Raw genomic sequence first — 15,237 nt, 5'->3', positions numbered from 1 at the left:
TTTCTAAAGTATAAACAAAGTAATTATTTTATAACACTATGCATCAAACATTATAGGCCTTTAAGAGATGGAGGGACGATCCTGAATAATTTCATCTTCCTATACTCAAGTAGTCTCTAGAATTCTAACTAATTTTGCTACTCAAATCTCTACTGAGTCAAGAGGGATAAAATTATTAAGGCTTTTACACCAGCATATTTTCATAAATCCTGGTCTATACATTCAGCACTTATTTGTTCACTACTTCTGGCTATAAAACTATTATCTTTATCTCAAAGGTTAACGGCTGGATCTAAATCAAAATTCTAAACAAAGGAGTTTTATGAAGCATACCCTCTGATATCAGGAAATTATAAAATTTTATTTCTTATTTGCAAGTATGAAGAAAGAAGGTCCTCTTTTTAAGTTCTAACATATTTTTTCAATCAGCTTTTTTTTTTCTTTTCTTTTTTTTTTTTTTTTTGAGACAGGGTATCACTCTGTCACCCAGGCTAGAGTGTAGCCTCAAACTACTGGGCTCAAGTACCTCAGCCTTCCAAGTACCTAGGACCATAGGCACGTGCCACTATGCCTGGCTAATTTTTTTTCTTTTTTTGTAGAGATGGGATCTCACTGTTGCCCAGGCTGGTTTTGAACTCCTGGGCTCCTGCCTTGGCCTCCCAAAGTGCTGGGATTACTGGCATAAGCCACCATGCCCAGCTTAGCTCTCACTCTTGAAAGGTAAAATTGATATGCCAGAGACAGAATCTTAAGGAAATTACAAATCAACTTTAAGAAGCATCTTTAATACAAGATGATAGGGATAAAAAAAAAAATGAAAGAAAAAAGAAATAGAGAAGCATCTTAGAAAACTGACAAAAGAAGCACTAAAAAATAAATTTGTTTTCTTTTTTTTTTTTTTGGAGACAGGATCTCACTCCTCTGTCATCTGGGCTGGAGTGCAGTGGTGCAATCATGGCTCACTGCAGCCTCAACCTCCTGGACTCAAGCAATCCTCCTCCTGCCTCAGCCTCCTGAGTAGTTAGGTCAACAGGTATGCACCACCAGTCTTGCTGTTGTAGGCCTGGGCTGGAGTGCAATGGCGCAATCTCACACTGACTAATTTTTTAAAAAACCTTTTGTAGAGATGGGGTCTCACTATGTTGCCCAGGCTGGTCTCAAACTCTCAGCCTCAAGTGATCCCTCCACCCTGGCCTCCCAAAGCACTGGGATTACAGGCATGAGCCACCATGTCCCACCAGAAACATGTATATTTTTTGAAAGCAAGACACATCTTTCATAAGAAACAGCTACACAATACTAAATTATTAAGTCAAAACAACTTTCTAAATAACATATTATGCTGTTAGTAATGCTATAAATTCTTAGGGTAGAATTATAGAAAGTGAATGGCCTCATCATAAAAAAGTGACAACTTGGCCGGGCGCGGTGGCTCAAGCCTGTAATCCCAGCACTTTGGGAGGCCGAGACGGGCGGATCACGAGGTCAGGAGACCGAGACCATCCTGGCTAACCCGGTGAAACCCCGTCTCTACTAAAAAATACAAAAAAACTAGCCGGGCGAGGTGTCGGGTGCCTGTAGTCCCAGCTGCGCAGGAGGCTGAGGCAGGAGAATGGCGTGAACCCGGGAGGTGGAGCTTGCAGTGAGCTGAGATCCAGCCACTGCACTCCAGCCTGGGCAACAGAGCGAGACTCCGTCTCAAAAAAAAAAAAAAAAAAAAAGGTGACAACTTTTGTAAAGTCATTATTAAAAGCGAAGTTGGGCCAGGTGTGGTGGCTCATGCCTGTAATCCCACCACTTTGGGAGGCCGAAGCAGGAGGATGGCTTGAGAGTAGGATTTTGAGACTAGCTTGTGCAACACGAGACCTTGTGTCTACAATTTTTTTATTATTATTATTGAGATGGAGTTTCACTCTTGTTGCCCAGGCTGGAGTCCAATGGCACGATCGCGGCTCACCACAACCTCTGCCTCCCAGGTTCAAGAGATTCTCCTGCCTTAGCCTCCCAAGTAGTTGGGATTACAGGCATGTACCACCACGCCTGACTAATTTTGTATTTTTAGCAGAGACAGGGTTTCACCATGTTGGTCAGGCTGGTCTCAAAGTCCCGACCTCAGGTGATCTGCCTGCTTCGGCCTCCCAAAGTGCTGGGATTACAGGCGTGAGGCACTGCCCCCAGCCTTTTTTTTGAGACCGAGTTTCACTCTTGTTGCCCAGGCTGGAGTGTAGTGGCGCAACCTTGGCTCACTGCAACCGCCACCTCCCCGGTTCAAGAGATTCTCCTGCCTCAACCTCCTAAGTAGCTGGGATTACAGGCATCCACCACCCACCCAGCTAATTTAGTATTTTAGTAGAGACGGGGTTTCACTATGTTGGCCAGGCTGGTCTTGAACTGCTGACATCAGGTAATCTACCTGCCTCGGCCTCCCAAAGTGCTGGGATTACAGGCATGAGCCGCCATGCCTGGCCTACAAATCTTTTTTTTTTTTTTTTATTGGCTGTGCATGGTGGCACATGCCTGTAGTCCCAGCCACTCTGGAAGCTGAGGTGGAAGGACTACTCAAGTCTGGGAGTTCAAGGTTACAGTAAGCCGTGATTGTGCCACTGCACTCCAGCCTGGAAAACAGAGAGAGACCCTGTCTTGAAAAATTAATTCACTAGTTAATTAATTCACTAATTAATTAAAATAAAAGGGAAGTTGCAGCATTTGTTCTTAAGAGGAAACTGTGCTTTAAAAGTAATAGCTACTTTCTTCTCATAAGCAAGAGTGGCTTTAATACACTACCTATGATAATAAAACAAATCTAAGTTTTGTTCATTTCCTTAGCATTATAAATTTATTAATATACTACTAAAAACATTTTAAGTGCCTATGACTTTTATAGTACAATCCATGAAGCCAGTATACACATATAAAATAAGTACTTAGTCAATAGTCCACAAACATGAGTACCTACTAAGTGGTGTTTTATAAAAATAAAGGCTTGTGGCCAGGTGTGGTGGCTCACACCAGTGATCCCAGCACTTTGGGAGGCTGAGGCCAGCGGATCACCTGAGATCAGAAGTTCAAGATCAGGCTGCCCAACACAGTGAAATCCCATCTCTACTAAAAATACAAAAATTAGCTGGGCATGGTGACGCATGCCTGTAATCCCAGGTACTTGGGAGGCTGAGGCAGGAGAATCGCTTGAATCCAGGAGGCAGAGATTGCAGTGAGCCAAGATCGTGCCACTGCACTCCAGCCTGGGTAACAAAGTGAGACTCCATCTTAAAAAAAAAAAAAGCCTGTGAATGAGCGAATGAGATGATAACCAAATTATGTTATAACAGCTATAATATTTATATTGTCACAAAAAAATTATTCAAAGATCTATGACTTTTAAAACAATCTACATTCATGTTAATAAAAACCTTATGATAGGCCAAAATAACTGACTTGGATCAAAATATATTACAAAGCAGAGAACCCACTAACAATATCTAATATCACAAGCAGAGATGCCATCTCTGAGGAGACCAATTAGAAAAAAGCACCCCTTCCTCTGAGTAGTCCATCCCACCAAAGTCCATCCCTGTGAAGCACAGGGTGAATTTTAGCCAACTCACAACCCTTGGACACAACTACATGCTCCACTCCTGCTCAATATTTTAATAAAAAAGAAATCATGAGCTGGGCCTGGTGATTCACACCTGTGATCCCAGCTATTCGAGAGGCTGAGACAGTGAGGTGATCGCCTGAGCTCAGCAGTTCCAGGCTGCAATAAGCTATGATCATACCACCACTGCACTCCAGCCTGGGTGACACAATGAGACCTCATCTCTAGAAAAAAAAAAAAGTCCTTTAATTGCATCTAAATCATTACATTAAACTTTTTTCCGTTTATATGAAAAGACTCAGAATCATTTATTTATGTGTAATCTCTAGTCACCATATATTTTTTGAGTGGTCACGGCATATTAAGTACTATGGTAAGCCCACTGGGGTTCACAAAACAGAACAGTACTTTAACCCAGCAGTACTTTAACCCTCTGGAAAGTTTTAACTAATTTAGATCATATACATTTGCATTAACGATATGATACCCATACTAATTCACTGTTGGGCATGAATGTTATAGTATCTACTAAGAGTAAACTGCTCCTGTGACTTACATTTTTTAAAATAATTATTTTATTTTGAATATGGTCAGCTCCAGCCCCATTCCCCTTACTTTCTCCCCACAGGTAATTTCCATCATGTGCTTATTGTTTACTGTCCCCATACATGTCCCTAATACTTTACTTGTATATAAAGAGCATTTTTTTTTTCAATTTTGTACAAGAGTTCAGAAAAAAAAATCAAATCATAACAAAGTTGACTTGGCTTCTCTTTGAGCCTCCTGGATCACCGTCTATCTGTGGCTCTGGCCAGTCCTGCCTCTCCACCACAAACATTGTTTTAGTTCTCCTAGGCCTCCGCCTGTCTCCCAGCCTGAACTCCATTTACACATGGAGTGTGAACACAAAGTTAGAGTGAGGCTGCTTCAGGGCCCCAGGCCCATGCATCCATCCAGACTCCAAGTGGAGTGTAGGGCTTCCAGGGCAGAGAGGCGTAGGAGGGGCAAACCCTGCCCAGGCAATCCTCACATTGGATAGGGCATCAAACAGCATCCCAAGGGCTTGCCCTCCCCTTCCACCCAACTCTAACTCTGGTGAAGGGGGAGCAGCTGTTACCAGAGCCTATACTGGTGAAGGTTGCGGCTCAGCACCGAACGAACATCAACGGTGAACCTGAGGGCATCCAGCATTGGGAGCAGGTTGAAAAGGGTTGTGTCACTGGGGTCACTGAACCAGGATATGATGGTGATGGCCTTGTCTGGATGGCTCCTGTAAGCCACTGGGGAGTTATCCAGGATCACAGTGCTGGAGAGGTCACTGTGGACCACAGAGAGGTGCTTGATGTAGCTGCCCAACTCCAAAGTGCAGTGCTGTCTGTAGTATCTCCTCTTAAGAATACTTCTGCTAATTGTCCAGTTAATCTGCCACAACAGAGCCATAGATCTCCATGCTTGCTATAAAGACCACCAGCTCCCACCACTGGCTCACCACTTCCAAGAAGAAATCCACATGGGGCCTTTAATGTACAAAAAAACGCACAGGATGTTTGTCTATTACCACCTTGAGGATGAAGTCAGGAGGCGTTCCACGCCGGACTGTGAGCCTCAGGACCCCAGCATGGTGGGAGTGAATAAGCGTCTCATCCGGATCCAGCACGAGGATATTCCTCTTCACCTAACCGATTCCGGGACAAGAAGATAAGGGGAGGATATCATATCGAACAGTTTGCTGCTGAATTACCGTGCAGATCTGCCACCACAAAAGGGTGGAGAAGCTCCAGAGCTTGTTGGCGAAGGCCACGAACCTGCGCAGCCCCAGCAGACACCACGTCCGCATCATCCTGATGACCCTGGCACTGCGGGCACCACCGGCCCCGGGGGGCCCCCCCGCGGCACAGCTGCGTCAGCTCCCCGTCGCCGGGAGGGGGAACGGCAGCCCTGAGTGGCAGGAGAGGCTGCAGAGAGGGGCACGGAGCAAGCGGCTCAGAAAGTGACCCCTGGCAAGGTTTTGGAAAGCCCAGCGGAACCGGGAGCTGGCAGACAGGCATGTGCAGCCTGAGGGGGCCCAGGTGGGCTGGGAGCGGCACCGACGGCTTCCGGAAAGTTGTGGGCCAAGACACCTCGGGCTAGGATTGGGTCCTCAGAGACCAGGAGGGAAGGGGAAGGATAATTGGGAGAGGGGACAGTAGGGGAGGGAGCAAGGATGAAGGGGGAAGGGAGGGGGGAAAGCAGAGTCAATAGCTTTTTTTTCTTTACAGAGAATTAAAGGTTATGTAAAAGGCATCAAATTCTACAAATCGTTTTGAAACTTTTTCTTGTTCATTATGCCTTTTACATTTACTCACGTTAATACAGTCATTCTTTTTTAACGTGAATCCATCACCTAGCTTCAAGACTCAATCTATTCTTTCCCCTTTTCTGTGCAAGAGTAATATTTATTTAAACTACTGTATTGTGTCCCATTATATGAAATACATGCAGGAATTTTGTTTTGTTTTGTTTTGTTGAGACAGAGTTTCGCTCTTGTTGCCCAGGCTGGAGTGCAGTGGTGTGATCTTGGCTCACAGCAACCGCCGCCTCCCAAGTTCAAGCAATTCTTCTGCCTTAGTCTCCCGAGTAGCTGGGATTACAAGCGCCCGCCACCGCGCCTGGCTAATTTTTGTCTTTTTAGCAGAGAAGGGGTTTCGCCCTGTTGGTCAGGTTAGTCTCGAATTCCTGACCTCAGGTGATCTGCCCGCCTTGGCCTCCCAAAGTGCTGGGATTACAGGTATGAGCCACCACACCTGGCCAACAGGATTTTTTTTTTTTTCAATTTGACAATTGATCTATGATTAGAGGAGCTGCTATGGTTTGAATGCTTATGAAACTTAATCCCCAATGTGGCAGTACTGAGAGGTGGGGCCTTTAATAGCTGATTCGGTCATGAGGGCTCTGCCCTCATAAATAATCTATTAATGGATTAATGGGTTCATGAATCAATGGATTATCATGGGAATAGGACTGACAGCTTTATAAGGAGTGGAAGAGAGACCTAAACACACTCAGTCCCCTTATATGAGGTCCTGCACCTTCTAAGAATTCAGCAGACTCCCCACCAGCAAGAAGGCCCTCATTAGATGTAGCCCCTCAACCTTGGACGTCCTTCTCATCCTCCATAACTGCAAAAAATAAATTCCTTTCTTTATAAATTATCCAGTTTCAAGCCAGACATGGTGGCTCACAGCACTTTGGGAGGCCAAGGCGGGCAGATAACTTGAGGTCAGGAGTTCAAGACCAGCCTGGCTAACATGGTGAAACCCCATCTCTACTACAAACACAAAGATTAGCCAGGCGAAGTGGCACACAACTGTAATCCCAGCTACTCGGGAGGCTGAGTCACCAGAACTGCTTGAACTCGGGAGTTGGAGGTTGCAGTGAGCTGAGACGCCACTACTGCACCCTAGCCTGGGTGACAGAGTGAGACTCTGTCTCAAGAAAAAAAAAAAAAAAAATTACCCAGTTTCAGGTATTCTGTCATAAGCAACAGAAAACAAACCACGCCAGGAGTCTAATATATTTACATGTATTATGATTATTTCTTTCAAATTATTTTGAGTTTTCTCTTTACTGACAAAGCATTTCCTTTTTTTAACTTTTATTTTAGGTCAGGGGAACATATGAACTTTCATTATACAGGTAAACTGTGTGTCACGGGGGTGTGGTGCACAGCTTATGCGTCATCCAGGTAATAAGCACAGTAACTGATAGGTATTTTTTTCTGATCCTCTCCTTTTTCCCACCCTCTCCCCTCCAGTAGGTCCCAGTGTCTGTTGTTCCTCTCTTTCTATGTGTTCTCATTGTTTAGCTCCCACTTATAAGTGAGAATATGCAATATTTGGTTTTCTGTTCCTGCATTAGTTTGCTAAAAATAATGGGCTCCAGCTCCATCCATGTTCCCACAAAAGACATAATCTCATTATTTTTTATGGCTGCATAGTATTCCACAGTGAATATGCACCATGTTTTCTTTATCAAATATCACTGATTGGCATTTAGATATTGTGAATAGTGCTGCAATTAATATTCACATGCATGTGTCTTTATGGTACAATGATTTATATTCCTTTGGGGATATATCCAGTAACAGGATTGCTGGCGTGAATGGTAGTTCTGTTTTTAGCTCTTTGAAGAATCGCCAGACACTGCTTTCCACAATGGCTGAATTAATTTACACTCCCACCAACAGTGTATAAGCATTCCCTTTTCTCCACAACCTTGCCAGCATCTCTTATTCGACTTTTTAATAATAGTCATTCTGACTAGTGTGAGATGGTATCTCATTGTGGTTTTGATTTGCATTTCTCTGATCATCAGTGGTGTCGAGCTTTTTTCATATGCTTGTTGGCTGCATGTATGTCTTCTTCTGAGAAGTTTCTGTTCATGTCCTTTGCCCACTTTCTAATAGAGTTGTTTTATAAATTTAAGTTCCTTACAGATGCTGGATATTAGACCTTTGTCAGATGCGTAGTTTGCAAACATTTTCTCCCATTCTACATGCTGTCTATTTGCTCTTTTGATAGTTTCTTTTGCTGTGCAGAAACCGTTACATTTAATCAGATCCTATTTGTCAATTTTTGCTTTTGTCGCAATTGCTTTTGGTGTCTCTGTCATGAAATCTTTGCCCGTTCCTATGTCCAGAATGGTATTGCCTTGATTGTCTTCCAGAGTTTTTATAGTGTTGAGTTTTACATTTACATTTAAGTCTTTAATCCATCTGCAGATGATTTTTGTATATGGCGTAAAAAAGGGGTCCAGTTTCAATTTTCTGCATAGCCAGCTATCCCAGAACCATTTATAGGGAACCATTTATTCCCTATATGAATAGGGAATCCTTTCCCCATTGCTTGTTTTTGTCAGTTGACAGACCATTTCTTTAAAGTGCTCCATTATTATCTTCAGATTTTCTTCCAAGCACTTGATCTTACCAAAAGTGTCACTAAAAGATTTTCAGACTATAATCAAAGCCATTACTTCCTCAAATGGTCCTTAAATGGTCTGTTAACTGAAATATCAAAGCATTGTAGCTGTCCAATTATGCAACGAAGTTTGCACAGGCAATTAAACTACACCATAAATGCTATCTTATCAACCATGACTATACAATACCATCAACTAAAAATGCATTCTGATTTCATATGAGGAAAAAAAAAATACCTCCATTTTCTTTTTCTCTGAGGCCTAGGTCTGAACTTATTTAACCTACTTAATACCTACAATGTACTTTCAATATGAGGGCTCTTGAATTTCTTCAATTCTGAAACATTTTGAGCTGTTTACTCTTCAAATATTACTTGTCCCTCCATCTCCTCCATTTTTTTCCTTCTGAAATTAGTATTAGATGAATGTTGGTAACGTTTGCTTCTCCTACTATGCTCTGGGTAAGGTCCTTCCATACTATCTTCAAAACTCATTCTTTGACTCTATCAAGTCTAAAGTTTCTTTTCTCTATTGCTTTTTAAAAAGCTCAATAACCATATTTTTCATTTCTAAGTTTTCTAATTAGCTGGGTTTTTTTCTATCTAGTAGATTGTTCCATTATGTTTAATTTCTTAATCTTCTTTAATGCAAGTTTATGTTTATTTGAACATCCTCAAGACATATCGTTTTTGTTCATTTTTTATAAATTTAAATTTCATCTGGAGTAAATTCTTATTCCAATTATTGAATTTATTGGTTGTTCTAGTATTAGATTTCTTAGGTGTGCTCTACAATTTTGGTTGTTTGCTCATTCAGAAGAGTTTTTTTTTTGGATTTTGCCCTCTTTTCTCTTCTCTCTCTCCCTCCATCAGTACTGCTGAACATTCATAGAATAAAACATAAACAGTACCTCCTAGAATTGTGTTATGCTTTACACTTTATGCTCACCCATCCCCAAGCAGTTTTCAGGTTATCTCCTGCCACCCCTCCAAGGCCCCAATTTCATTTCAGTCTTATGAAAGTAATTTTTAATTACTTCCCTGCAAGAATATTGTAGATATGGCCAAAATCGTCATGAAATGGTTCTTTGGCTTGATTTCAAGTCAGGATTGTGTCTCTGTATCTGTGTCCCTAAATCCCCAACTTCCAATAAGGCTTTAGTTCTTGTCAGCAACCCAAGAGCCTTCTTTTCTCCCTATCTATAGTTTTAGGCAATGAGTCAGGCTCTTTGTACTTCATCCCAAGAGGGGAGCTTTTAGCCCCTTTTGCCACATAAGAGCCAAATTCCACTGCCCACTTTAGGACTTTTGAGTTCAACAGCTTGCATAATCAATCTCTACGTGCCATTTTGGATTTCTCTTCTATTCTGGTCCACAGAGATAAAATATTATTCTTTTTGGACCCTGTTATTTTGTTGTCCCTTTTTATATTTTATTCATAATTGCTATGTCTGAAGCAGAGGGTGTTTTCAAACCATGAATTTACTGTGTCTCATTTTTACCCCTCCCAATTTTTACTATACAAATCCAATTTTTATTTATTATAAACAATATATTGCTCCAAATTCATTTTTTTCATCTGTGACACAGTCCCCAGAAGGTCCTGAGATCATGTGCCTTATTGCTCCAAATTCTAAATCACCTATTTTCATTTTTCCACATTCCCTTCTAGTTTTTTGCCCATGTATAGTCATATATCATATTTCATTGGTTAGTTGTTTAAAATATTTTGGACCTCAGGTATATAGAAATGGATTAATTACATTATCACAAGTCTTTAACAGCCCCTCTTAATTATATGATATTAATTTCTGAGTTGATTTGGTTACTCAGACTTGTAACAGAAGGCTTTCTATCTCCATCTATTGTTAAAAATTAACTCTATTATCAAACTTCAACGTACAACTATTATTCCGTTTAACAGCTTCATCAAAAATAAAGTATCTGTGCATTTAAACATGTAAAAGTATATAAATACACAGCTCTTTTACAGTCATAATCATACTATTGGTACACTTTGGTTTTCTTTTTTTACCAGATATTTCAAACGTTTTACAAAGCTTTCAAAATTATTGCTCCACATGGCTCATTCTTAAGTGAGATATACCACATCAAATAAGTAAATGGTTAAACTGTTTTGAAAGGAGAAATAAAAAAGCCACTTTCCATTAAAACATAAATGGAAGAAAAGGTTGTGGTTTACCACAATGCTACATAAATGTGCTCAAAGTCAGCAATAAATCACCACAACACAAGTTTAAAGATTATGTGCAAGTACCTATATCTTTCTAAATATACCAAAATCTTGTTTCAAAACAATTTTATCTCATGGTTAAATTTTACACAAAGTAATTACCCCATCAATTATATTACTACAAAAATATCCTGAAAATGTGTCACTAACATTTTAAAAATCATTGTTTTTTTGTTTGGGTATGGTTGTTCACGCCTGTAATCCCAGCACTTGGGGAGGCCAAGGCGGGCGGATCACCTGAGGTCAGGAGTTCGAGACCAGCCTGACCAACATGGTGAAACCCCATCTCTACTAAAAATACAAAACTAACCGGATGTGGTGTGTCATGCGCCTGTAATCCCAGCTACTTGGGAGGCTGAGGCAGGAAAATCACTTGAACCCAGGAGTCAGAGGCTGCAGTGAGCCAAGATTGTGCCACTGCACTCCAGCCGAGGCAACGAGAGCAAAACACCGCCTCAAATCAATCATTGTTTTTTAATGTGCTTGCTAACCTATTGACCACAGACAACATACTTGACAAATCTTGTGTTTTACTTGGGTAAATCACTAGGACTGTAAGGCACAGTGTCTTCACTTTAAAATGAGATAATTTTGAGTTTGATCTAAATATTAAATGCAATTTTGTATGTCAAGGTGCTTTGAAACCACAGATACGTTATTTTATCATGATTACCTTTTCTATTTCTCTTTGTGTAGCTCCTTCTTTTTTCAAACGCTCCTGTTCTACACACTTGGCATTGTAATTTTCCTTGGATTTCTGGAGGGCCTGAGTTATGCTCTGAATGGTTTGGACAGCTTCCAGAGTTCCTGCAACTTCTTCTTTAGTCTGTTTAGTATGAAACGATTCATCAAAATGACGGAACTGTAAAGTATTCAATATCTGACCAATCAATTCTTTAACAAGAAAAAAAACTGATACCTTTTTATGAGATTTTACTTGTTCTTCTCCATACTTCTGAACTTCCTTTATTAATTCTTGCAATTTTCTAACAAGATCCAAGTGACAATTTGCTAATTTCTCTGTAGATGTTTTGAATACATCCCATACTGGTGCAAATGTTCTAAGAAAATAAAAAATATGGGAATAACTTATTAAAAGTAAAAAAAAAAATTACGGTTCTAACAAGGAACCAATGGAAACAATAGTGGTATATACGGCAACCTTATTTGGGCAAAAGATGAAACTTAAATACTGAATAAAATGATTGACAGACTGACCTTGAATTTTTTTATCACTGGTTATTTAAAATTGGTTATTTTTATCATTGGTTATATTTTTGGACCTCAGGAATATAGAAATGGGTTAATTACACTATCACAACTCTTACTCCTCTTAATTATATTAATTTCTGAGTTGATTTAGTTGTTTAAACTTGTATCAGAAGCCTATCACTGTCTATTGTTAAAATTTAACTGTTATCAAACTTCAATTTAGTATTCTATTTAAAATGCTTCATCAAAAATAAAGTTTCTGTGAATTTAAACACTCAAAAGTCCAATTTTTAGATAATTATTCTTTCCATAATTGTTATGGCAATGAGCACATCTCATTTTAAATGTATTAATTACTTTCATTTTTCAAGGAACACATTTTTTAATACAAATTTTTTAAAGGAAGATCTAATGACAGTCTATAAAATCACAGGAGACATTTTTAATGCATCTTAATCATTTCAATAAAGTTTATCTTAAGTGAGTTTTTAAAGATCACTGTTAAACTACCTCAGAATTTAAATGAACTTAACAGCCAACCAGAATAAATACACTGCATGTGCATAAGATAATATTTATAACCTCAAACACTATTGAATGACTAAGTAGTTTTTAAAAAGGGAAAAAATAAATTTCATTTACTTTTGATTACTTTTGACTACATTGACTGATTCGGCAAGTTCAATTATATTTTCTATCAAGTGAAGAATATATTAATATTCACAGATACTTTTAAAATAAGCATATATTTTACTATGCTTTTGAACTGTTATGTCTTCAATAGGAACTTAGAATCCTCAAGAACTCTGCCTAAGTGAACATTGAAAAAGAGGAAGAAATTAACTCACCCAAGTTGTGAATAATTGCTTGCAGATTTTGCTAGTTTTGTCATTGACCTGGAGTATGCCTCCTCTATGGTAGCTCTGTTAAATCAAATATCCACATCATAATATCTCTTGTTTAGTGACCAAAAACAGCAAAGTTATCAAAATACAATTAAAAATGCAAAAACAAAAAGATACCTCAAAAATGACATGTTAAAAATAAGTACATATATGTAGTCATGAATTGCTGGCCTATCTTTAACTGTTCTTTCTGGTACAGAACTAAAATAATTTATATCACACACACAAATTTTTTTGAGACAGAGTCTTGCTCTGTCACTCAGGCTGGAGTATAGTGGTATGATCATAGCTCACCGCAGCCTTGACCTCCTAGGCTTAAGCAATCCTCCCACCTCAGCCTCCTGAGTAGCTGGCACTACAAGCATGCCCCACAACACCCAGCTAATTTTTGTATTTTTTTGTAGAGATGGGGTCTCGCTATGTTGCCCAGGTTGATCTGGAATTCCAGGGCTCAAGCAATCCTCCCACCTCAGCCTCCCAAAGTGCTGAGATCATAGGCATGAGCCACCATGCTCAGCCACAGAAAAAATTTTAATGGAGTCACAACTCTTTTTATCTTTAGTATCAATGCTTATCTGAACAGGAAATATAAGAGTGCTACTTCTTGTAAGCTGATTCACTGTGATAAGTGTGTCATTTGTATTTAATACTTCCTTGTACTTAGTTTTATTATTCTTCAACACTGTGATGCACATTTAATAGAACAAGAGATTAATGACAGTCATTTGCACAAAATTAAATACGAATCATCAGGTCTGAAATCCTGAACTTCATTCATGGCTTAATTTATTTTGTGATTAGATCTAAAATATTAGCAAATATTTCACACTAGAATACTATGTTTTATATAACTACCATTTAGCATATGAGATTTTATTCTGTAAAAAACATCCATAGCCATTAAATACAGAATTCTAAAAGATATAAATTATCCTATAGACATGTCACCTATAAATACAGAATATACATTTTGTATGGCCTCCTTTTTGTTCTATTTTTGAGACAGAGTCTGGCTCTGTCACCCAGGCTGGAGTACGGTGGTGCGATCTTGGCTCACAGTAACCTCCACCTCCGGGATTCAAGTGATTCTCCTGCCTCAGCCTCCCGAGTAGCTGGGACTACAGGCACCTGCCACCATGCCCAGCTAATTTTTGTATTTTTAGTAGAGACAGGATTTCACTACATTGGTCAGGCTGGTCTCAAACTCCTGACTTTGTGATCTGCCCCACTTGCCCTCCCAAAGTGCTGGGATTACAGGCATGAGCCACCGCGCCCAGCCTGTATAGCCTTCTTAACACTACAAAACTTACAGTTTTACCTTTCGCCTGGCTCTTCTCAATGTGTGCTACCCTTAATAGGGGAACATTCTACAACCACCATTATCCCTCCATTTACTATGATTGGTCCAACTAACTTTCTGCTTCTAATTTCTAAATCCAGATCTTCACACTGCTCTTGCACTAACCCATCTGTTCAATATCCAACTACCCCAAACATAATTAAGATATTTGAACCACCTCAAACTCAGAATATCTAAACTCATCTCCAAACTCTCCCCCAACCGAATCTGCACAAAAACCAGCTCTCTAACAAAAACAAAATATTAACAGTAACTGCCTCTCACTGATGGTACTGTGACTCTTTCCTGCTCCTTTAAGCTCTTCTGTCATTTTAAAATACTATTACTACAAGAGTAATACTTTGTTCATCCAAAAAAGTTAATATTTATTAGTATATCAATGGGTAAGTTTAACAGCAGGGTAAAGAGGTTCAATTTCCAGTACAGATTAAACATACCTCATCAGCCAGGCATGGTGGTTCACGCCTGTAATCCCAGCACTTTGGGAGGCTGAGGCCGGCAGATCACCTGAGGTCAGGAGTTCAAGACCAGCCTGGCCAACATGGTGAAACCCCATCTCTAATAAAAATACAAAAATTAGCTGGGCATGGTGGTGGGCGCCTGTAATCCCAGCTACTCAGGAGGCTGAGGCAGAAGAATTGCTTGAATCCAGGAGGCAGAGGCTGCAGTGAGACAAGATCATGCCACCGCACTCCAGCCTGGGCAACAAGAGTGAAACTCTGCCTCAAATAAATAAACAAGCAAGCATCTCTAATCAAAATATCAGAAATGCTCCAAAATCTTTATATTTTTTGAGGACCAACATGATGCCAAAAGCAGAAAATTCCACACCTGACCTCGTGACAGGTCATGGTCAAAATTCAGTCAAAACTTTGTTTCATGTAGAAAAATTATTAAAATAGGCCGGGTGTGGTGGCTCACGCCTGTAATCCCAGCACTTTGGGAGGCCGAGGTGG

At 39.9% G+C, this 15,237-nt stretch overlaps 1 protein-coding gene across 3 annotated transcripts in view; it reads right to left on the bottom strand.

Moving 5' to 3' along the window:
* The window catches only part of FCHO2 (FCH and mu domain containing endocytic adaptor 2), a 134,873-nt gene that overhangs the window by 92,740 nt on the left and 26,896 nt on the right, over positions 1 to 15,237 (bottom strand). For 2 of the 3 annotated variants that reach the window (XM_017959631.3, XM_031666216.1), the window contains exons 3-5: positions 12,865 to 12,939; positions 11,724 to 11,865; positions 11,478 to 11,630 (exon numbers count right to left, since the gene is read on the bottom strand). In XM_017959631.3, the coding sequence (XP_017815120.1) occupies positions 11,478 to 11,630; positions 11,724 to 11,865; positions 12,865 to 12,939 (370 nt within the window). Of the gene's footprint in view, positions 1 to 5,156; positions 5,271 to 11,477; positions 11,631 to 11,723; positions 11,866 to 12,864; positions 12,940 to 15,237 lie in introns of all 3 variants that reach the window. The other variant, XM_017959630.2, reaches the window with a different exon arrangement.

This window comes from Papio anubis, chromosome 5, assembly GCF_008728515.1.
Source record: "Papio anubis isolate 15944 chromosome 5, Panubis1.0, whole genome shotgun sequence".
Taxonomy (NCBI): Eukaryota; Metazoa; Chordata; class Mammalia; order Primates; family Cercopithecidae; genus Papio; species Papio anubis.
The sequence above is the reverse complement of the archived record's forward strand: the minus strand, read 5'-3'. Positions and strand labels throughout refer to the sequence as shown.